Here is a 24250-nt window from a genome sequence, read left to right as displayed (position 1 = left end):
TGAGATCAGGTTTCTATACTTATTCTTTTTTTTTATATATAAATCACATAAGTAAATAATGGAATATTTAAAAACCGCGCAATAAAGAACTCAAACTCAAGACCTCAGGTCTTGGGCATAGGTTAGTATACTTCTATTTTCATGTAATTGGGTTTTTGCATTTTCATTTGAAATGGAATGAGATTAGAAACATGGCAAACTTTTTGTGTTGGATGCATTTATTTTGGCAATAATATCATATTATTACATGCTTTACAGTTAGATACTTTTACTTATTAACCAGGGGGCTTAGCCCACTGGCCACCGGGTCCTCACTTAAGTGAAGTGACCCGGGTTCGATCCCTCTTTGGGAGCGAATTGGAGATTGGAGATATAAGGTGGAGTTTGGTGAATGGAGAGATAAGGTGGTTCTTGGAGTGGATGGGGAACTAACTACTAACATCTAACATGACTTTGCCCGATCAAAAAAAAAAAAAAAAAAAAAAGATACTTTTACTTATTGTCAAACTGAAGACCTGATTTCATGCAATTAAAGAATCAGATCACATTTTAGTCTCAAAGAAAAGACCCAATTTTACGAATACAGTACAAGAAATCTGACTTTAAAAACGATAAGAAAATCACGTTCCTTCAAATAGAAAATTTTAATTTTCTTCATGTTAATAGGAACTGCAAGTAATAATTCCACTTAAAAAAAGGGTTAATTGCATATAAATTACTAAACTTTCAACAAATTCTCATTTTACATACAAACTTTAAAATCTTTATTTAAATTACTCAATTATTAATTCTTCTCATTTTACATATTTGCCCATTTTTCATCATGGTGACATAACATAAATATACTCGCTTGAGATGAATATATTTGCATGGCACACAAATTTGACTGTGGAAAAATAAAATTAATGTAATGTATAGTTGGATGAAAACGTCATTTCAAGCCCAAAGTTTGATTGAAAAATGGACAAATATGCAAAATGAGAAGAAATTAATAATTGAGTAATTTTAATAAAGATTTTAAAGTTCGTGTGCAAAATGAGAATTTGTTGAAAGTTGGGTGATTTATATGCAACTAACCTAAAAAGAATGATTACCTACATTAAACAACATACCTCAATAGGATAATGTATTATTCACATTAAAAATAAGTTATTTCAATCTCGATTCCAGAAAGAAAAGAAAAAGAGAAGTATAGGCCATAAAGAAATAGAAGTACAAGAGATGGAGAAGAAATTATAATAAGCACATAAAATGCAAAGTAAACAGTAAAGAACATCATACACATTAGATGTATAAGGAAAATATGCAAGAAACATTCAAAAAGAAGTAACAGACCCAAGCAATCACAACCAGCAAACACAGAAAAGAACTTTTAAAAGAAATAATACACACCTGCAAAAGCTGCATATTTTACAACATGATTGGGAACGAACGAAGTCAGTACATTTGCAGTTGACAGACGCCAATGTCTAACTTGTATGCTCCACCGCTTTCCTTTTTTTCTCTATCTATTCATATACTCTTGCAATTCACATGCACGTGAAGTTTTATTCACCCAAGGGCTTCGTCGCCATCTTTCAATCACATCCTCGTTTAGAGATATCCAAATCGCCTAAGGTCCCTCGTAAAAAACGGGTGCCCTAAAGCTTCTCTTGCCTTGAGTCTTTCTGCAGGGTCGTAACGTAGAAGCCCTTGAAGAAGATCGATCAAATCTCCAGCTGAGTGATCCACATGCTGCATGATAAGGTTCTGCATGCAATGGAAATTTTATTCAAAATATGATGCCAACTTTATGACAAATATAATATAAAGATTTAGCAATGAAAATCCGATCTATTTTTAATGCTAAAGCCACACCCATTTTTACTACATGATTGAGTAATAATACCGGAAGTCGGGGCAATTTCCAGACTGCCCTCATACTTTCTCTGGAAGTGGCGCCCTCTGGCCAATCCAGTCTTGTACCCCTTCGGAAATATTTCTCAGTCCGACGACTGCAAAATCAGCAACAAAATCAGTACAAGCCGCACTCTCAAAGCTTACTCCATGAAATAAATAAAACAACATACTCAGCTCGCATGATCATATTCGGGGGTAGAGGTCCGAGCACCCTTTCCATCATTGCAAGATGTTCCAAGTTCTCATGAGTCTGGAAAAGAGCTTCACCCTGCCACGGATTTGTAAATATTAAACAGATATCAGTGTACCATTACACCTTGAACATAGACCTATTAACCTAAAGGTTCGATACACTTTAATGAGTCATCAATAAGAAAAACAAACAAATAATAATATTTTATAAGTAACATCTGGTTGCAGAAATCAAAATAAAACCTGTCACTTACAGAGCACAGTTCGACAAGTATGCAACCTATACTCCACATATCGCAGGGGTAGTTCCATCCAAGACCTTATGGAAACAAAACAAAGATGACTCCCAAACATAAAACGCAAAATATCAAATATGGAAAGCAAAATCTGTTGAGAGCCACCAATTACCCAGAATAACCTCTGGTGCACGATAATGGCGTGTAGACACTACATAGCTGTGATCTTGATGTTCAAAAGTAGTACTACCAAAATCAATAAGCTTTATAGCACTTGATTTAGGTAGATTTTTGAAGTAGGAACCGTCTTTTGCAGATCTTGATAAAAACTTCAAAACAGAGAGGTGTAAACAGAAGAATCAGGCATTGATCATAAAAATAATGCCATCCATCAGTGCAGAATGCTCAGTGTTTTCACCAAATCGATGAAGGGATTATAATCTTTTGTGAATTTCTATGGGAATCATCAAAATCAGAATGGATAAGCACCATAAGGCATCAGAATACACAATGACAGAAAACAGTCCAGATGTGAGACGTTTGGATGAGCCTAAAATAAGAGATAGCGCTATAGGATGACCAATTCAGTTGCAAAATCAACACGGCAGAAGTGATTGGAACTGTAACAATAATATTTACTTACTCATAGCCCTCTCTTAAATTCTGACCACATAAATTCGGTAAGAACAGTTTGCGCTGAAGAAATAGACTTCAAAGAAAAAGGAAATGAGTTCCAAAGCTGCTTTTGCAAAGAAAATCTAAACCAGAACTAGAGCCATGACATAAATAATTAATAAAGAAGGTAAATTAAAAAGATTAATATCATGATATAGGAGAGGAGATTACCTTATAATCTGGAACTTTGATATATTCTGAGGACACCAGAAGAATATTTTCTGGTTTTAAATCAGTGTGAATCAGGCGAAGATCATGCATAACTGCAAGGTGAACAGATATTATAAGCAAGATGTTCAAGGCACACCTCCAGAATTTCTGGATAAGTAGAGAGTGAGGTGTAACATAGTGTAGTGGAGAAAAAACAAGGTAGAACTTTAATAAAAGTTCAAACAGTAATAAAAAAGGAGTAATAGTGTTGCAAAGATATGTTCACACACATGCGACAGATTCCAAAAGTTGTCTGCCAAACTCCCGAACAAGATCAATTGGAAATGAACGATAGCTATTTTTGCGTAGAAAATCATACAAGCTTGGACCAAGCTTCTCAAATACCTGTTAAGACCATTTAAATTCATCCGCAAGTATTTAACCCACAAAAATCAAGGCATGACAAAACATCACACCCTTTCAAATCAAAGCAAACCATAAATCACATTAAATACTTACAATACAAATATGATTACGATAGTCAAACCAATTCCGTATTTGCACACAACTGCAAAGAATGAAACAACTTACACTAGAATCACTTCAGTTACTAGGGTACAAGGTGAAAATTGAAAAAAGGACCTTACCGTGTACCGCAGATATCATGCCTTGCTAGTTTCTGTAAGACATCAATTTCAATCATTGCGGCTTCACGGTACTTTTGTATTGAACGAACAACTTTGATAGCAACTATCTCTTTTCTTTCATTGTCCAGACATTCTAAAACTTGCCCAAAAGTCCCTGCAACCATATCACCAGCAAATAGTAAAAGATTATTTTTCGTTACTAACTCAATACAGGGTAGAGCACGGAAATTGGCACAATGTTACAACTAACCTTCGCCCATTTTACTTAGTATCCTGTCTGCAGATGAGGGACAAAAGTCAATTAGAGATGGAAAAATTAATAAACAAATTAAAAAGTAAGGACACCAAAATGTAATAAAAATAGACAACATACAGGGAAAATAATATGACGATGTCAGACAAAAATATAATAATTATAAAGTCAATTTGGCCAGCTCTCATTGTTTTGTTATCCAAAAAGAAATGTGACTTCACCCCTACTAGATCTAACCCTTGAAATTGATTGTTTTCCTTCTCAAGCTATAAAAGATGCAGGAATAACTATTAGAAGGAGAGGGATCAAGAGATTGAGATCCTTAACTCTGATTATGGATAACTCGGCACAATCTTTAGTAGACAGAACCTGATCTTTGTTTCTCATTGGTTGGCAAGATACACTCTTATCGCTAACAAGTAACACTTCAGAACCAGATTTATAATTCAAAGAATGGCCATACAGTGACTGCATGTCAATATCAGTCAGCTGTTAGGTCGATTAAATAGTTAAAGGAAGGTCGAACGATCTAGACAGCTCTTATGTGTAGTGCTGGAAATCTAAATAAGCCCCATATACTCGCATAAACACAAAATTACTTGCATAAGCTCTAATTTTCGCAGCCACATAATTCTGGAGGTGCTTGCACCACTCATGTGCCAAACTTATTGTGAAGCATCCATAATCATGTCATCAGATACTCTTAGTTCTAACTATGGAAACTTACATAAAATTGAGCATGTGTGGACCGTTGAGAGAGAGAGAGAGAGAGAGAGAGAGAGAGAGAGAGAGAGAGAGAAGTATCTAAGTTCTAGCTAGAAATGTTTGATGCAAAATATCCATATGAACACTAGTTAAAATTAATATGATGTATATAAGACTTATAAGTTGCCAAAAAACTTGACAAATTATAGTTCATATTAAGTAGTCCTGGATATTGTGTGTGTGCAGACCTCAGAGGCGTAAAGCCTCTTCATAGGTGATGTTAAGACTTCCATAATAAAGAGGAATAATTGTCAAATAAATGAACTATTCCATTCTGCAAAATGAGTTCAAACTTTATGAAATTTTGTTCTAGTATTGTAGAAAGGGGAAGAATCACATGTACATAAATTTCGTAAACCTTTGATTCTCAAGTTCTAAAGAAAAGCAATGGTAGGAACAGGAGAAATTTTTGAAACAAGATGAAGAAAGACACAATTTTGACATTATCCAAGAAAAACATTAACAACACAATCTTCGTTTCCAGGTTCACAATCTTTACTTTTAGCATGTACAATTTTTTTCCAACATCACATTTATTGTTGTAATGAAAGAAATACAGGTACCAAAGAACACCTGTAAAATCAGGCCTTACTGCTCATTTCCTATTCTATTAGTCCTACAGTGGAATCGTCAAACAATAAACGACTCTCTTGAATTTGCAGCATATCCACATCCTTAAATTAAAAGAATTTGACTTGCAAAAAGCAAAACTTACTGAAGCAGAAAAACTGAAAATTTCTAAAATACACAATCCAATTATTTTATCTGGGAATCCACATTAAGATGAGGAAGGGCTTGTCTTCAAGAAGCACACTATCGTACAAACAATCTACATTAAAATAAGGAGGAATCTGGATATAGAGAAACCTAGTATGCATAAAATATTTTCATATCTAAGAAAATATGGACTTTTTGATGTTCAAAGAAAATATGGACTTTTTGATGTTTTCAAAAGAAAATATGGACTTTCTTATTTCTTAAATATTTTCATATCTAAGAAAATATGGACTTTTTGATGTTCATCAATATAAAAATATATTCAATGTAATAGTCAAAATACAGTAATCTCCTCAATGTTTCGTCGAAAGACTGAGGATGGCACTATGTGCACTGCCATTTGGAGTAGCAAAAGTATCATAATGAAATTTGAAAATGCTAATAAGGTGTCAGAAGCAAAGCATTTCATGATAAAACAGTCTCAGGTATTTCTAGTTGTAAGTATTTCATGATAAAACTGTCTCAGGTATTTCTGGTGTACTTACAACGAGGAGTTAAGTTCTCCCCAATAGCAAAAACATAGTGCCCATCTTTATCATCAGGTCTCCAAGGTGGAGAACCATTACGCGGAATCCCTTTATAATATATTGATGAACATGCGTAACTAGGGACAGCACCAAACTCTTGGGCACAGTATATAGTTGGAAGAATCTGCACAAGAGACAAACTTTAATTTTCACAAGGAAAATAAATAACAAACAATCTTTATGAGCACGTGCACTCCAACTAATGCATCAAACTCTAGCTTCCCCTTCAACGCTATCTCCAGTTCTCAACATCAAAGAGAAATATATTACCAAACACCAATTTAACTGCTCCAAATGTTAAACATGAAATAAGAAGAATTAAGAAAGGCCTTGAAGAACAACCTCAAAAAAAAAAAAAGCCTGGAGGAATTTCCCCTGTTTCTATAATTCCCAGAAACAGACACTCTTGCACTTAATTCAAAAACACAGAAAAGTACATAAACAATCACTGAAGCCCAATCATAAAACCTAGAAAAAGATTCGTGCAGAGGTAGTTAAATAGGTAATATTTTCTTTTTAACTCCATACTAGTTCTTGATGTATACTAACAACAGTCCATGAAAATTCAGCATAGGGGAAAACAATCCACGAACATACATTTAATGCAAATGCAAATTTTGCAACAAGAAAACCAAATGCATCTGAAAATCGAACCTTTGGAGGAGCAGGAGGAACAGTCGGCGTCAGATCCCATGTCAAACGAGGTCGTTTCCGAGGCCTTTTATCCATGCTCCTATGAGGAAATTCCACCACTCTCTGTGTCTCCATTCATACAAAAAGAAACCAAAGAAAATTCACATCGGCGGAGAATAATACGAAAAAATCATACTTAGTCAAGGACGAGAAAACAAGCCAAAAATGAGATAATCTCCGGAAAATTTTGAAATCAAAATCTCATCTAGGGCAAATAATGTCGTTAATTTCTTGTTTCTTTATTTTCCCCCATAAAGATTGAACAGATTTGAGAAGCGAAACAGAAAAGCTGTAATGAGAGGAGACGAGGGGAAAGTAACCGTAGTTAGTTAATCACAGTTAAAATCCACATGGGTTAAGGGGTATTTTAAAATCGCTATCTGTTCTGTCATCTTCGGTCCGGTTTTATCCGCTGTGATTTAAAATCGTATTACGTCATACAAAATCAGAGTTGTTTACGCTTTTAGTTCGTACAAGAGCGATTCAGAAACAAGGATACAGGTGTCAGGTGGCATAAAATAACCGTTGCGTTGCTGTCTGTATTTGGATGCACGTATACTTATTGGGCTTTCCGAATTCAAAGCCCATTACTATAAATAAAGTCTAATTTGGAATAGGCCCACAACTTGCTTTGTCTGGGCTTCACATTTGAAGACCAAATAGGATTTTATGTCTAGGGTTTAAATTGCATTAGCTTCCATCTTCCTTGAACCCAAGAACGGCAGTTCCTCTGCAGGTCTCTCTATGCTCTCTCTTGTGCTGTTTGATTATGTCTCAATTGGGTAAAATCTAATTCGCTTGTTTCTACAGGTAAAGAGTTGCATTAGGGTTTAGGGTTGCTTCCCTTTCAAATGGCTCCAGCTAAAGGTACGAAAGGTTTTCGATTTTGGTTTCAGATTTACTGAACTGTTGGCTTTGTGGTAGAAATTATGAACCAGCTTTTACAATTTCGGGAAAACATCTATGACTTGCAATTCATTTTTGGGGTGAATGTTTTTCAATGCTAATTGAACTAGAAAACTGTTAAGAGTAGATTAATAGGATATTTCAGAAATTCATTTCACAGAGGTTTGGTCCGAATCGGGAAAGGATTTCTGCTACAATGATTTGTGAGAATGAAATTTTTATTTTCTTTTGCTTCATTTGAGGTTCCGATAAAGTAACGTGCAGTTGGTTTCTCTTTTCCAAATAGATTGCCAGGATAAACTCCCTAACAACATAGAGGTTTCTTATGGCGTCGAGTGATATCTGCCTTGAGAGTGTTATGTGGTTAAAAGCTTAGATATGAGGTTCTCTGATCCCGAGCAATTATTCAGGGATCTGCTAACCAATGCAACTGGTAGGGGTCTTGTAGTATATGTGTGACTTTAGAAGAGTAACTTTCTGTCAGATAAAAGAACAAGGAAGTTAACTTCAGGAAAACGAATGAAAGAGAGAAGTGGAAGTAAGACGAACAAGAAGGGCAGCTTAAGGCCTGGTTCCCGTCTGATTGAGAATAGTTTCTAGAACAGAAAAACAATTAGTAAAAGAACTATGGGAACTCCTAATTGAAGACTTCTCCCTGTTTGTTGGAAAAGTAACTAACCGGCAGCTTGGTTGTTGGTTCTGCTTTTCACTTTCTCGAGTCTTTGTTCTTCCTTTCTTTGCAACTCAGGAAGACTTAGAATTGTATTTTCATTTGTGATTCAAATCTTGATACAATATTGTGAAACTACTGGGTTTAGAGTTATCATCTTATTTATGATGTTTATACATATTAAACATTGCATATATGTATCCATCTATATGGTTGTTTCTGGTTTATAATTGTTTTTTTCTTGCTAAACTAAAGTTTATCTTGATAATAATAATTTGGGCCACTAATCATTATATTCCCAATGGGTTTTAGCCAATACTTACCATTCTTTCAATGGGCACTACACTACTGATTTACGTGATCCTTCATTCCTTACTTGGATGTTTAGGGTAAAAGGTTGTTGTATCATTGTTATAGAAATCTACCACCTTCTTTTATTAGTTAGCTAATTTTTAGTTTTGCTTGTATATCTGCAGCTGATACAGGTAAGAAATCAGACGCCAAGGCTCAAGCCTTAAAGGCTGCCAAGGCTGTAAAAGCAGGTGCAAAAACCTTTAAGAAGAAGGCCAAGAAAATACGCACTAAAGTTACCTTCTATAGGCCAAAGACATTGACAAAGGAAAGGAATCCCAAGTATCCTCGCATTAGTGCTGTTCCCCGCAATAAACTTGACCACTACCAGATTCTCAAGTATCCTCTCACCACGGAGTCTGCAATGAAGAAAATTGAAGACAACAACACACTAGTTTTCATTGTAGATATTCGTGCTGATAAGAAAAAGATAAAAAATGCAGTCAAGAAAATGTATGACATTCAGACAAAGAAAGTGAACACGCTTATCAGGTGAACAATGATTCCATCAATCTTTCTACAATCTACATGTTGAATTTTTACTGTGGGCTTCATGAAAATTGGAATATCTTGTGCAACATAGATCTTCTATTCATGCTACTCTGTTTAAATTTTGGATAAACTAGCTTTCATATTCATTCTTTACTTCCCTGTAACTGAATTGTAATCTGCTCTGTTTCAGGCCGGATGGAACTAAGAAGGCATATGTCAGGTTGACACCTGATTACGATGCTCTGGATGTTGCTAACAAAATCGGAATCATTTAAATGGTCGGAGATTGAGTTTTGTGTTTAAGCCTTTCTTTTGGGGGATTGTTTGTACTCCAAACTTTCTTTGTGGATTTAAATGTGGGAGCTTCAGACTGAATTGTGCAAGTTATATAGATATTTTGAATTAGATTGTATCTGTCTTTAGTTTATTTATTTTGAAGTTCTAGTTTTATGAAGGTGCTTTGCTTATCTTTTTCCTATCATCGAACATGTTAGTTTGTGAAATCAGCTCCAATTTACTGCAAATTTCTGTCCATGTTAGTTAGTCTAACGCTCCATTGTTTGAGTGTTTGAACCACCATCTTCTAACGATATGATGTTTGTTAGTCTTACCTTTTTGTCTACTGAATAAGAGTAAAAACATAGAGAGAATTAACCTTTTATCAATGTTTTTAGTGGTATTAGTATTGCATCTACAATATAATTAATGTAGAATTTTTCATATTCACAAAGTGTTAATCTATAAGATAAATATGAATATAAATAATAAAATTGAAAGATAATATAACTTATATAATACTCCCTCCTTGTAAAATGTATACACTTTTAAGTGGTAATATATATTAGTAGCCTAAAATATAAAAATAATTTTTAAAAAGCCACAGCTATAAAACTATAGCAAAAGTAGCCATTTGTAGTGAAAAGACAAGTATATCCTCAATGGGCCCCACAAAATCCCTCTCACTCTCTCGATATATTCTTGTTTTCAAATTTTTTTTGCTCCTCCAACTGTTGAGCTGACATCATAATATTAATGTAACTATTTTTTGCAGAAAACAAGAAAATAAAAGGGGGTCAATTGATTCTCTCTCTCCGGCGCGACTCAACTGCTTCTCTCTCCGGCGCGGCCAGGACCCCTCTCATCCTTCTCTCTCTCCCTCTCCCAAACCCTCTTCCCCTACCGGAGCTCAACCTCCAACCCGACTGGTGGAATAGCCGTTGCATTGCTGTGAAGGATCTCAGGGTTCGCTAGGGATACCAACAAGGAGGTCAAGAAGCTGGCACTGAGCCTCAGCAGGTCTGAGTAGGCAAACTCAACTTCTGCCGAGAGTCACTATGCTTACTCTATTGCACAATATAGCTCTCGTTTTAAGTCTAGGTGGTTGTTGGTGGATCTGAGTCGAATGGATGCAGATCGAGCCTCCTGGCAGCCTACTGAAGCTTTCTCTCATCTGCCTTGTGTATACCAAATGATGATGTTCGTTTTAGTCGTGGTCAGCTTTCTGCTAAGGAGAAAACTCGAGAGATGAAGGACAGAGCCAAGCAGAGCGCCAACGACACCTCCGACTCCGTCAAGGAGAGAGCGCAGCAGATGAATGAAAAAATTAAGGAGAAGGCCTACGAGATGAGAGACGCCGCCGACGACATGGCCGACAAGACGAAGCAGCAGGCACACGAGGCCACAGAGAAGGCGAAAGACGCGGCAGAGATGGCGGCGGACAAGACCAAGGAGCGGGCGCCAAGGAGACGACCAAGGGCGTTGTCGAGAAGGTGGCGGACGCGACCAAGGGTGCCTGAGGGGGGGCGGCCAAGGATACCATAAAATAGTTGTTCTCAACCGCCTTCAAGCATCCATGTCGTGTGGGGGCAGTTCAAGACACGCAACCTATTAATTAAGTTGTCAGAAAATATGTTAGTTTGGATAGTAATATACTGTACTAAGGTGCAGATAGGCCCCTCAAGTGAAGGCCCTTAGAGCATTTCAGTCCTCTTACTAACTGTGTGTGCAGATTGACCCTCGAACTCAAAAAAATGGTGCAGATCGACCCCTCTGACTTAACACCGTTATGGGCCGTTAGTCAGTGGGGGCAATCTGCACCGTTTTTTTGGAGTTCAGGGGCTAATCTGCACCTTTTCCCTTTTTGGAGTTCGGGGGCTAATCTGCACACCGTTCATTAAAAAAAAATCACATCTCATCTTCTCCGACCAACTTTTCCGGCGTCAATCGCCGTCAGATGAGGAAAATCACGAAATCAAGTTCCCAAGCCCCAAATCGGGAATTCCAAATCGGCGTCATTGCTCCCGAAAATCACATAATCGAAATGGAAACTCGAATTCTCCCTCGAACGTCACCGCCCCCAATTGCAGAATCACCCCCAACGAATCGAACTTCGCCTCGCCGTAGGCGGTGATCGTGACCCCAATCGAGATCGAGATCATGTTGGCCATGGTCTCTGATTTGAAAGCGTCCTTCTTCAACAGTACGCCGATAGTGTAGATGGCTACGGGCATCGTCGGCCTTTATCACCGGATTTCGCCGGATTTGAGAGAAAGAGGCAACTCCTTATCGAGAAAAGCTAGGCGACTCCTCATCGAGAAAAGCCAGGCGGCGGGTTCACCGGATATTGCGGCGGCGATTTCCGACGGAATGGGAGAATTAGGGCTCGTCCTTGACGCTAAGCGTGTGCAGTCGAGCGAGCTCCGAGGTTTAGGGCCCAACAAAGAAAGAAAGGGGCGGCGCCCTCTGCCGGCCTCGTCGGAGCTTGAATCAGCGACAACGACGATCAAATTTTGAGCGAGAGAGATGAATTAATTAAAAAGTTAAAAGGTGCAGATTAGCCCCTGAACTCCGAAAAAACGGTGCAGATCGCCCCCTTGACTAACGGCCCACAACGGTGTTAAGTCAGAGGGGCCGATCTGCACCGTTTTTTTGAGTTCGGGGGCCAATTTGCACACACAGTTAGTAAGGGGACTGAAACGCTCTAAGGGCCTCCACTTGAGGGGCCTATCTGCACCTTAACCCTATCTAAAATTTAATTAGTGCACAAACATGGCGATAACATTTATTTCTATTTTATTTTCATTACAATTCGTACATTTATTTATACTTCTAAATTTTGGTTGGTTAACTTTAGTTAAATACAAGTTTATTAACTGGAATCAAAAGACATACACTTGCACTATAGTAATTTGAAAATCCAAAAAATTGTATTCGTAGAGAGAGAAATTTTGAAAATAAGATATGGAGAGCTAGAGTTTGAAAATATTATTGATTCTCGAAGGTGCAGCTTCATTTCTGTTAAGGTACGTAATAAAGTTGAAAAAACGCACGTTCTTGAGTACACAAATTGATACACGAAAATGTACACGAATGAGCTTTTATGCCTCAAATCCAATTTTTAGTTGATTGGTTGTTAACATAATGCATAATTTAAGTAGTTTGAAGTGAATATTGTAGGTATCAAACATTTATTTATGAATTATAGTAGGACACGAAATCTTAGGTCGACTGTTCTTGAGTGCACGAAGTGTTACACGAAATCTACACGAATTTACTTTCATGCTACAAACATAATTTTTAAATTTATTTATTGTTAATATACTGTATATTTTAATGTTTTCAATTAGAAATTGTTAGGACCGATTTTAGTTGCAGTAGGACACGAAATTCTTAAGTTGAATGATCTTGAGTACACGAAGTATACACATAACACTACACAAATGCATTTTTATGCCATAAACCTTGAATTTTAGTTGATTTGTTTCTATTATAATGCGTTTAATATTTTAACCTTTACACGAATCTATACACGACTAGAGTTTTTCAACACGAGTCTTTACACAACTAGGGTTTTTCAGTGCACAAGTCTGTACACGAAACTATGCACGATAACACGGTTTATAGTTTTTACACACGGTTAGTATTTTTTCTACACGATTTTCATTTTCAATATATTTATAAGTCGTGTAATTTCTTTCAACAGATGGCGTATCAACCTATCATTATACATCATGGCGGTCATTGGGATAGAGCCGAGTATATAGGCGGGGATGCTGGGAACTTAATGAAATATCCTAGCCCTAGTTTTTATTATACCAAAATCCTTAGGTTTTCTTTGTAATAGACTAGAACCTTTCGAACTTAAGTGTTGGAGTTCCCCTTCTAGTTTGTTTAGTGTTCTGAAGACTGAAGACCGGATGACTGAAGACTGAAGAACTCAACTGATGTTTGCAATTAAAGTCAAAGTCAAATACGAATGTTTGACTGAACGAGTTTCTCAACTGAAGAATCAGTCATAACTGATTCATCAATGCTGGCTATGTGGATTTAGCAGACTGATACTAAAGTCAAGTATCAGTTGACTTTCTTCCTCGGACTGAATCTCCAGAAGTTTAAAGGAAGCCACGCACTCCAAGTACATCCGCATTAAATGCAGAGATATAGATGATCATCCTTTCTCTGCAGAGCATTCATTTTTGGTGATTACTTTTCAGAGGCGCCTTACCTCATGTACCTGAGACGCCGTTTCTCACCAAACAAAGAACCTCGAAGATTGAAACCTCAGCCCAAATTCAAATTACTCTCACAACGGATGAATTCTTAAAGACCATCTCTGCCAACGGATCTATCCAAGACCTCTCCTATAAATAGATCTCAAGGATCACTTCAATCTTCACCGATTCAGAAGCACAAGCTGAAACGCTGTCGATATTGCACCTCAGCCATTCAAAGCCATCAAAGTTTGAATCGAAGAAGAGAATTCACAAAGCCAAAATCAGACTACTGATTACCTACATTCTCTTAAATCCTTAGGCAAATATTTGTAATATCCAAAGCCTAAGTTCCGATTACAGAGAGCCCGTTCTCTGTGATCTAGTTGGTACTTCGAACCTCCTTTCAACTGAGCGAAAAGAGAGTTTAAAAAGAGCGAAGTTCAGACCAGTATTCTGACTCCCATGGATCTTAGCCAACCGCTAGCAAAGACATTATTGTGTCTTAGCGTGCTAAGAGTGAGCGAGAAATCCAACCCAGTGTGTTGGTACTGAAAATTTGATTTTCAGTTGTAAGATTTGTTGTGCACCCGTAAGCATAAGCCCAGAGTGTTTGTCAGTGTGATCAACTGACCGTGGACATAGGAACTTGTTCCGAACCACGTAAAAATTCCTTTGTCTTTTATCGCTTTCAGTTCTTACTTTCTTCTCTGTGCACAAACCTGTTATTAACTGAAACTGATTAATCGCAAAGTGAAACCCTAACCTGGCAACATGTTTATCAAAGGCTTTTTCAAAAGAAAAGATTTTCGCTGCCAATGTTATTAGTCTAACTGATAAATCTTCGAATAATCAGTAAGATTCATAATACTCCACTGTTTCTAAATCAATACTAAAGCTCTACGTGAATATCAGTTAAAGTCTCGTGCTTAACTGATATATCTTTACTGAAGTCATCTTCAGTATCAGTCTTCAACCTTTGTTTAACTGAAATCTTCTCTTTCAGTTAACTTCAAAAGGTTGTTCTGTTTTGTGTTTTGAAAAATAGCCTATAGGTGTATTCCCCCCTATACACCTATTCTAGACCTTCCGGGACCTAACAGGGGATGATGTAGTTGTATTCATGGATGTGCAACAACTTTGTCATGCTAGTCTAATGCGAGAGATTCATGTGCAATTAGACGACAATGGTCATTCAGACTATATAATTTTCTACATATCAAACACCCATGAAGGGAGAAAAGTAAAGGTATCGTTGAAGACTGACATTGATTTGAATCGATTGCTTATGGAACAAAACAATTATCCAGTTGTGTATGTGATCGAGAAAGGCAAACAGTCCTCAGCTACTGAATACCACATTGATGTGGTCTTATATAGTTCACAGCGATCTACAGTCTTGCCCGAGGTGGATGCAAGACCTGGTAACTCAGCAGCACGACATGACCTCAACGATGATGAGACTTTAGTACACGATGATGTTATGTCTTCAGATAAAGAGGAAGACGAGAGACGATGTAGGAAAATATTAGATTCAGTGAATACTAAATCTTGTGGTTGGAATCGGCAACCGGGACATTGTAACTTCTCATCCGACCATCCATTTAATAGTGAGGCCCGTACTGGAGCTGACGAGGCAGCACAAGAAATACGCAATTGAACGGTTCCACTCATTGATATTGACATCTCGGTGACATTAGGTTGGAGTGAACCATCTGGAGGAATCGGGTAACTAGTAGTGGGTTCGACATTCTTTACGAAAGATGACTTGACTATTGCAGTGGGATTGTACCATATGGACAATCATGTGGAATACGTTGTGGATCGATCGAGCACGACGCATCTAGGGTTTGTTTGCAAACATGATGGTTGTCCGTTTAAACTTTGTGTTGTCCAAAAAGGGTCGGTATGGAGGGTAATTAAGTTCGACCCGAGTCATACTTGCCACACTAATTTGAATCGTACTACTCCAAGACAGGTACCTGCTAAGGTTATCGGCAAGTATTTTACTTGAAAATTGGTAAGCGAGGAGGTCGTACTTAAGCCAAAAGAGATGATTAGTGAGATGCAACGACTATTTGGTATTGAGATCAATTACAGCTTTGCTCCCCGAGCAAGAAACATTGCAATAGACATGAGATATGGAGATTATGATCGGTCTTATCAGATGCTTTCTTCATATTTGCATTTGTTGAGAGAGTCTAATCCACAGACCGTATATGATATTGAGACTGCCCCTAATGGTAAGTTTCGATATATGTTTCTTGCTCTTGGACAGAGTAATGCTTTCGAGAATCATTTGCGATTGGTCATCGTGATAGACGGGATCCATCTGAAGGGAAAAAATAAAAGCATTTTGTTTGTCGCTGTGATAAAAGATGGGAACACGGGAGTGTTGGGGTCCCGGAGGGTTGATTGACTGGTGTATGGGGGGGAGAATACACCAGTGGGCTATTTTTCACAAGGCATCGACAAACTAAACCAAATTTCAGTTCGAAATAGGTTTAGACTGATACTGAAGATTCTTCAGTGGATTGACATCAGTTGAGCGCTGGGCTTAACTGATGTCCAGATAAGGCTTCAGTCTTAGTTTGTAAACAGAGTAGAGTTATTAATCTCTCTGACTAACTGTCGTCAGTAGGATAAATAACTCAATAGCGGAAATTAAACTTAGTGCGAATAACCTTTAGAAAGAAGTTTGTCTTTTGTAAAATCCTTAGTTTCACTTTTCAGTTATTCCGGTTTCAGTTGAAATCGGTTCAGCACAGACAAAAGAGATAATGAAAGCAAGTAAATAACACAAGGATTTTAACGTGGTTTGGAGACATCTCCCCTACATCCACAGCCAGATAATTTGTTTGACAAACTTCTCTAGGCTAATGCTTAGAGGTGCACAGCAAACCTCCCGATCCAACTGAATTGGTTTTAACACTTAGCATGCCCTGACACTGTCGTGTCCAATCAGCTAATGCTAAGATAATTGGAGCCAGAACCTTTAAGCTAGACTCTCTCTTGGTTTGACGGTACCAAGGTAACCTACCTAGTTTAGTTTTCTGGTACTAAACAACAACCAATTGGCTTACCGGGTGCTAAGGGACCTACGGTTTAGTTTCCTGGTACTAAACCACAACCACTTCGCTTGACTGGTGCCAAGGGACCAACTACTTAGTTTAACGGTACTAAAAAACCGTTGAGTTTGGCCTGCATTAACGAATAAGTTCATAATTGATAGGGGTGAGCATCGGTTCGGTTCGGTGCAAACCGAACCAAAAACTCAAAACCGAAAACCGAACCGATGGTTAAAATTGGAACCGAACCGCACCAATTGGGGGTTCGGAACCGAACCGAAACTGAATCGATAAAACCATCGATTTCGGTTCGGTGAACAATGCAATTTTTTTATTTTATTTTTTTCGAAAATACCAATTAAAAATTGTAAAATAATGTAAAATACACAAATTTCAAATGTCAAATCCCCACAACATGAACATGATAAATAATTATATATTATAATTGTGAATTAGGGTTTTAGTTTTAGGTTAAAAAATTAGAAAAATAATTATATATGATAAAATAATTATATATAATAAAATATTAATATGTATCGGTTCGGTTCGGTTTAAAACCGAACCAAAAAATAGAAACCGACACCAAACCGAAAATTTTCGGTTTTTACTTTTCAAAACCGAACCGAAAACCGAACCAATAGAATTGGAACCAAACCGCACCAATCTAGTTCGGTTCGGTTCGGTTTGGTTTGGTTTTTGCTCACCCCTAATAATTGATCCTTTTTAGTTGAGAAACTCGATCAGTCAAACATAAGTGTTTGACTCTGCCTTTAATCGTTACATCAATCGAGCTCTTCAGTCTTCAGTCTTTAATCCTTCGTTCTTCATTCTTCATTCCTCCGGTCTTCAGTCTTCAGAACACAAGCTAAACTAGAAAAGGAACTCCAACACTTGAGTTCGAAAAGTTCTAGTCTATTACAAAGAACACTTAAGGATTTTGGTATCATCAAAACTAGGGCTAGGATATTTCATTAAGTTCCCAACATTAGTGTATTGAATTATTATTGTTAAACATGTTAAAATATGTTTAAAAATTAGATTTTTTTGGGTTTTCCCAAATTGCCGGAAATCATCGGTTTGGACCGAACCGAATTGAGAACCGATGGGCGGTTCGATCCAGTTTCGGTTCGGTCCTAGGGTTTCAATCGGTCCATAAAATATTGCTCTATCGGTCCTTGGTTTTGTAGGTTCGGTCCGGTCTGGACCGACTGCTCACCCCTAACTACCTCATTTTACAACTATCCCATATTTTCTCCACTATAAGACTACTTTATTTTTAACTATTTATGGACCCCCACTATTATATATATATATATATATATATTATTTATGTATTTTAATTTTATATTATATTTTACTCAGTAAACGAATAAATTAAATTAAAAATATAAATAAAAAACACATAACAATTTAATTTATATACCAAAAGCTACAAAATTTAGATAATACAAAAAAAATCGAACAAAACAACAAACGACAATATATAGAAATAATTGCAAACTTCCATATTGCTTCAACCTTCAATATCAAATTTTTCGGGGTAAAAAAATAAAAAATAAATGATGGCAAACAAACAATTAAAAATAGCCGGCCGAATTTCAAGCACACAGCGGTTGCGTGCACTGCACACGCTCTAGCTGTCCGTGCTGGACGCAATCTGTTTGCACGTGCGCATTGCCCGTCCAGATTACTACCTCATTTATTGGACTCCGCTATGGTGTTATTTTTGCCACCTCGATTACTACCCCAAAACTTTTGCCGATAGTGGATGCTCTAAATAACCGTTGCATTGTTGGATGCTGAGATGTCTATATTTGGAATTTGGGTGATTCTATTCATAGCCCACATTTTACTCTTTATAGTCATTGTTTTAAAATACTGATAATAATTAATTGAAAATTTACTATTCTACCCTATATTTTATAGCCTCAAATTAAATTAATATTAAATAAATTTGAAAGAATAAACACGTATAAACTATATCGTAATCCTAAATTTTCAATTACATCCGATTAATTAATTCATTCATTATTCATCTTGCCAAACATTAGTGATTTCTTTCAAAACTAATCACAAATTTGGTTTTGATGGATTGCTACTACGATCCATTCACCGCCTTCAACCTCATCCGAGGGGATTTCTGTCCCTCAAAGTTGCCCAAACTCTTCGAAATCAAATACTACAACAATTGCTTCCTAGACCACGACTGCACACTACCAGGGTTTTTCAGCACCTTCCCCACCACCCAAACCTACGCCTCCGCCGCCGTGGCCGTCGACGGAGAATCCCTCTCATTTGCGGCTGTGAAGACGGAGGTCGGGAGGGCTATTAGAAACTATGTTTCGACCGTCGATAGGAGGGGCGAGGATTTGATCTTGTTCGCGTTCGAGCAAAAGCTCGTGCGGCTTTTGGCCCATCGAACCCTGTTTAGCTACTGCTTTCTTCGCCTCACCTTTGACATTCGCGTCGACCACCGACACGTGTTCTTCGTGGAGGGCGAAGACCCCTTGCTGATGCCGACCGCGGAGGAGCCGTCGTTTGCTTTTCTACTGGAGAACAGGAGAAGTATGAGAAGAATTCCAACTCTAATTTGATAGAAATTTGATTCGCCGATATTAAATGGGGGCTATGAATGCAAATGGGGAGAAACAGATTCCATTTGGCAAATTCAGGCCCTATTACCATTTCAAATCATCCGAATACAATGGAAAATGGATATAATAATAACAAAAAAAGCCATTAATCCTTTCTGTTTTGTATTTTAAGATATAGGCTCTGATAAACAGGGGATATGTATAGAATTGTTTGTCGAATATTTGGGGAAATGGTGAAATAATGAACTCTGATCAGAATCCTATTATCAAAGCATACGAAATATACGTTTCAAGATTGATTCTACATAATACACAATATTAAGTTTATGGGGGCTATGAACTAATACACAAATGAGGGCTATGAAATTTCTTCAATTTCATGGGGCTACCAAATTGAATTGATGAATTAATTTAAAATTTAATAAAATTTGGAGGCTATAAAATATAGGGTATTAGTAAATTCTTAATTAATTAATTATTAATATTTTAAAAAGGAGGCTGTAAGGAGTAAAATGGGGGCTATGAATAGAATCCCCTTGGAATTTTGGATGCATGTACACTTATTGGGCCTTTTGAGTTCAAAGCCCATTATTCTAAATAAGTTTAATTATCCACAACTTGCTTTCGCTGGGCTTCACATTTGAATCAGGACCAAATAAGATATCTAGGGTTTAAATTGCGTTAGCTTCCCTATTCCTTAAACCCAAGAACGGCAGTTCCTCTTCAGGTCTCTCTGCTGTGCTGTATGATTGTCTCAATTGGGTAATCTAATTCGCTTGTTTCTACAGGTAAAGAGTTTCATTAGGGTTTAGGGTTGCTTCCCTCTCAAATGGCTCCAGCTAAAGGTACGATAGGTTTTCTATTTTGGTTTCAGATTTTCAGAACTGTTGGCTTTGTGGTAGACATTATTAACTAGTTCTTACAATTTCGGGAAACCAGCTACAGCCTGCAATTCATTTTATCAAATTTTTGGGGTGAATGTTTTTCAATGTGATGTTGCTAATCGAACTAGAATACTGGTAAGAGTATATTAATAAGATATTTCAGGAACTCATTTCACTGAGATTTGGTCCGAATCGTGTAAGGATTTCTGGTCCAATGATATGTGAGAATGAAATCGATAATTTATCTGGCTGCAAGTGCAGTTGGTTTCTCTTTATCCAAATAGTTTGCCAGTATCAACTCCCTAACAACATAGAGGTTTATTATGGCATTGAGTGATATCTGCCGTAAATATGAGGGCCTCTGCTCTCAAGCAATGATTCAGGGATCTGCTAGCTAATGCAACCGGTAGGGGTCTTGTATTATATCTGTGACTTTAGAATAGTTGCATCCTCTCACAGATACAAGAACAAGTAAATTCACTTCAGAAAAACGAACGAAAGAGAGAAGTGGTACTGAGACGAACAAGAGGGGCCGCTTAAGTCCTTGTTCCCCTCTGATTGAGAAATAGTTAATAAAACAGAAAAACGAAAAGTAAAAGAGCTATGGAAACTCCTAGCTGAAGACTCCTCCCTGTTGGTTGAAAAATGAACAGAAAAACGAATAGTAAAAGCAGCTTGGTTCTGCTTTTTGCTTTCTCAAGTCCTTGTTCTTCCTTTCTTTGTTTGGGACTAAACTCAGGAAGACTTAGAAATGTATTTTCATTTGTGATTCAAATCTTGATACAATATTGTGAAACTCCTGCCCCACTGGGGTTAGAGTTATCATTTTATTTATGATATCCATACATAACACTCTTTAACATAGCATATATGTATCCATCTATATGGTCGTTCCTGGTTTATCATTATTTTTCTCGCTATACTAAAGATTATCTTGATATTAATAATTTGGGCCACTAATCATTATATTCCCAATGGGTTTTAGCCAATGGGCACTACTGATTTACTTGATCCTCCTATACTTGGATGTTTAGGATAAAAAGGTTGTTGTATCATTGTTATAGAAATCTAGCACCTTCTGATGTTTGTTAGCTAATTTTTGCTTTTGCTTGTATATCAGCTGATGCAGGTAAGAAATCAGATGCCAAGGCTCAAGCCTTGAAGGCTGCCAAGGCTGTAAAAGCAGGTGCAAAAACCTTTAAGAAGAAGGCCAAGAAAATACGCACTAAAGTTACCTTCTATCGGCCAAAGACATTGACAAAGGAAAGGAATCCCAAGTATCCTCGCATTAGTGCTGTTCCCCGCAATAAACTTGACCACTACCAGATTCTAAAGTATCCTCTCACCACGGAGTCAGCAATGAAGAAAATTGAAGACAACAACACACTAGTTTTCATTGTAGATATTCGTGCTGATAAGAAAAAGATCAAGAACGCAGTCAAGAAAATGTATGACATCCAGACAAAGAAAGTGAACACACTTATCAGGTGAACAATGATTCCATCAATCTTTCTACATTCTACATGTTGAATTTGAACTGTTGGCTTACTGCCATAAGTGCTTTCATCTAGATCATCCATTCTTGAAAATTGGAATATCTTGTGCAACATAGATCATCCATTCATGCTACTATTTAAATTTTGGATAAACTAGATTTTATATTCATTCTTTGATTCCCTGTAACTGAATTATAATCTAATCTGCTCTGTTTCAGGCCGGATGGAACCAAGAAGGCATATGTCAGGTTGACACCTGATTACGATGCTCTGGATGTTGCTAACAAAATCGGAATCATCTAAATGGTCGGAGATTGAGTTTTGTGTTTAAGCCTTTCGTTTGGGGGATTGTTTGTACTCCAAAATTTCTTTTTTGATTTAAATGTGGGAGCTTCAGACTGAATTGTGCAAGTTATATAGAGATTTCGATTTAGATTGTATCCGTCTTTACTTTATTTACTTTTCCATGTATTCTGTCTTTTAAAATCCTTTCTATTATGCTCTCCAAGATATACTCAATTTGTGATGATACATTGTTAAATTCGGTGGATTGTAGAAGCTCTAGTTTTATAAAGCTGCTTTGCTCATCTTTTTCTATCATCGAGTATGTTAGTTTGTTAAATCAGCACCAATTGACTGCAAATTTCTATCCATGTTAATGAAAAATCACCCATTGTTTGAGTGTTTGAACCACCATCTTCTACCGATATGTATGTTAACCTTTTTGTCTACTGAATATCAGTAAAAACTTAATGAAAATGAACCTTTTATCAATGTTTTTAGTAAACCCTGCTCCTTCTCACAACTGCAAATTTCCAATTATCTATGCATGCAATGCAATCTGATTACACACAAATTCAAAATCCAGTTAAAACGTTGGTATCTATTAATCTCAGAACATCATAAATCTCATCCTTATTGGCATGTGTTTTATCTGCCGTTACAAACACATGAACCTCGCTCTTAACTTGTATCCAACTACTCCCAGCAATCCTGCTCAACCCCTTCTCTCTCATCCTCTGCCTTATCTCCCTCACCTCCTCCCACCTCCCTGCAGCTGACTGAGCATTCGACAGCATCACATACGACGATACATCCGTCGGATCCAACTCCAAGATTCTTCTTGCTGCAACCTCCCCCAACTCCCAGTTGGAATGCACCCGGCACCCTCCCAGCAACGCTTTCCAGAACCCAATCCCGGGATCAAACGGCAACTCAACAAGAAACCTCTCTGCCTCCTCGAACCTCCCACCCCGAGACAGCGAATCCATCAAGCACGCGTAGTGCTCCGCCCTCAGGAGCCCCGGATCACCACGCCTCACTTGCTTGAAGTAGTTGCAGCCCTCATCAACAAGGCCCGCGTGATTGCACGCCAACAGCAAACCGAGAAGAGTCACACCGTTTGGCTCAACGCCCGCAACCTTCATCTTCTCGTACGCATCAACCGCAGCGCTCCCTTCCCCGTTCTGCGCGTAGCCACAGATGAGCGCGTTCCACGACACCACGCTCCTCTCAAGCGTTTTCTTGAATGCCAGCAGACTATCCTCCATGCTCCCACACTTTGCATAGAAACTAATCAAAGAATTTCCAAGAAACAAGCCAAGCTGGCCCAAGTGCTTCACTGCGGAGGCATGAATGCTCCTTCCTAGCCCCAACGACCCCATATTGGCAGCGGCAATGATGGCGCAAGGGTACGAGGATTGAATAGGCGTAACCCCCTCTCTCAACATCTCCACCAACAGATTCACAGCTTCCTCGTTCCTCCCCGATTGGCTGCACCCGCTGATCATGGTGTTCCAACAAACCACATTCCTCTCGGGCATTGATCGGAAACAAGCGCGGGCTTCATCAAACCTTCCTTCCTTGGTGTAGCCGCGGATCAACGAGGCGTAGGAGAACACGTTTGGCTCATTGATATCCTCGAAAGCCCTCAAAGCGTCGTGAAAGCTGCTCAACTTGACATAAAGATCCAAAATGGCGCTGCCAGCGAAGACGTTTGAGCTGAAGCCGGCTTTGATAGCGTGGGATTGAATCTGTTTGCCGAGGCGGAGGTCTTTGAGGAGCGCGGAGGAATGAATGAGTGTGGCGAAAGTGTAGTCGTTGGGTTTGATGTCGAGAAGGAGCATTCTTGTGAAGCAAGCGATGGCTTCGGCATGTCGATTTCGCTTCGCAAGTTGGCCAATCAGAGCAGTTGCGGATTTGACATCGCGTTGGGGCATTTCGTCGAGCAGTTGGTGGGCGTCTAGATTCCGGAACGAAACGGAGCGTGACATGGAGTTGGTTTGGATGGAGCATTGTCCAAGAATGGCGATCCTTCTCAAAACTGCCATTCTCGTATCTAAGTTGACACATCTTAACCTCAACTCATTCTCGTACAACGGAGTTTTACCACTTCTTCAGCTTCTCAAAACTTATGGAAGATTGTGTTGATAAATGATCTATTTATTAAAATAAAAGATTGGATTGGATTAGTTTGTTGATGACT

The 24250-nt window shown here is 38.0% G+C and overlaps 4 protein-coding genes across 6 annotated transcripts; 2 read left to right on the top strand and 2 right to left on the bottom strand.

Annotated features, from left to right (window-relative positions):
* Nucleotides 1-1259: 1259 nt before the first annotated feature.
* On the bottom strand, nucleotides 1260-7204 carry LOC130997614 (serine/threonine-protein kinase AFC1). 2 transcript variants are annotated; one of them, XM_057922991.1, is made up of 12 exons: nucleotides 6776-7204; nucleotides 6080-6245; nucleotides 4050-4076; nucleotides 3800-3953; nucleotides 3672-3720; nucleotides 3443-3557; nucleotides 3174-3265; nucleotides 2500-2656; nucleotides 2346-2410; nucleotides 2070-2167; nucleotides 1889-1994; nucleotides 1260-1749 (listed from the first exon to the last, which is right to left on the bottom strand). In XM_057922991.1, the coding sequence occupies exons 1-12, from the start codon at nucleotides 6887-6889 to the stop codon at nucleotides 1594-1596; spliced, it is 1299 nt and encodes a 432-aa protein (XP_057778974.1). In that variant the 5' UTR covers nucleotides 6890-7204; the 3' UTR covers nucleotides 1260-1593. The 2 variants fall into 2 exon arrangements, with proteins under 2 accessions (XP_057778974.1, XP_057778975.1); XM_057922992.1 differs by lacking the exons at nucleotides 3443-3557; nucleotides 3672-3720; nucleotides 4050-4076; nucleotides 6080-6245; nucleotides 6776-7204 and having other exon boundaries at nucleotides 3800-3950.
* Nucleotides 7205-7359: 155 nt separating this feature from the next.
* On the top strand, nucleotides 7360-9645 carry LOC130997613 (60S ribosomal protein L23a-like). Its single transcript, XM_057922990.1, has 4 exons — nucleotides 7360-7550; nucleotides 7625-7681; nucleotides 8867-9233; nucleotides 9424-9645. Exons 2-4 carry the CDS (start codon nucleotides 7666-7668, stop codon nucleotides 9506-9508), a joined length of 468 nt encoding a protein of 155 aa, XP_057778973.1. The 5' UTR covers nucleotides 7360-7550; nucleotides 7625-7665; the 3' UTR covers nucleotides 9509-9645.
* Nucleotides 9646-19996: 10351 nt separating this feature from the next.
* LOC130997612 (60S ribosomal protein L23a) lies at nucleotides 19997-22339 on the top strand. 2 transcript variants are annotated; one of them, XM_057922989.1, is made up of 4 exons: nucleotides 19997-20112; nucleotides 20174-20230; nucleotides 21390-21756; nucleotides 21984-22339. In XM_057922989.1, the coding sequence occupies exons 2-4, from the start codon at nucleotides 20215-20217 to the stop codon at nucleotides 22066-22068; spliced, it is 468 nt and encodes a 155-aa protein (XP_057778972.1). In that variant the 5' UTR covers nucleotides 19997-20112; nucleotides 20174-20214; the 3' UTR covers nucleotides 22069-22339. The 2 variants fall into 2 exon arrangements, with proteins under 2 accessions (XP_057778972.1, XP_057778971.1); XM_057922988.1 differs by having other exon boundaries at nucleotides 19997-20230.
* Nucleotides 22340-22621: 282 nt separating this feature from the next.
* On the bottom strand, nucleotides 22622-24250 carry LOC130997611 (pentatricopeptide repeat-containing protein At5g42450, mitochondrial-like). Its single transcript, XM_057922986.1, has one exon. The coding sequence runs from the start codon at nucleotides 24093-24095 to the stop codon at nucleotides 22623-22625; it is 1473 nt and encodes a 490-aa protein (XP_057778969.1). The 5' UTR covers nucleotides 24096-24250; the 3' UTR covers nucleotide 22622.

Source organism: Salvia miltiorrhiza, chromosome 8, assembly GCF_028751815.1.
Source record: "Salvia miltiorrhiza cultivar Shanhuang (shh) chromosome 8, IMPLAD_Smil_shh, whole genome shotgun sequence".
Classification (NCBI taxonomy): Eukaryota; Viridiplantae; Streptophyta; class Magnoliopsida; order Lamiales; family Lamiaceae; genus Salvia; species Salvia miltiorrhiza.
The sequence above is the reverse complement of the archived record's forward strand: the minus strand, read 5'-3'. Positions and strand labels throughout refer to the sequence as shown.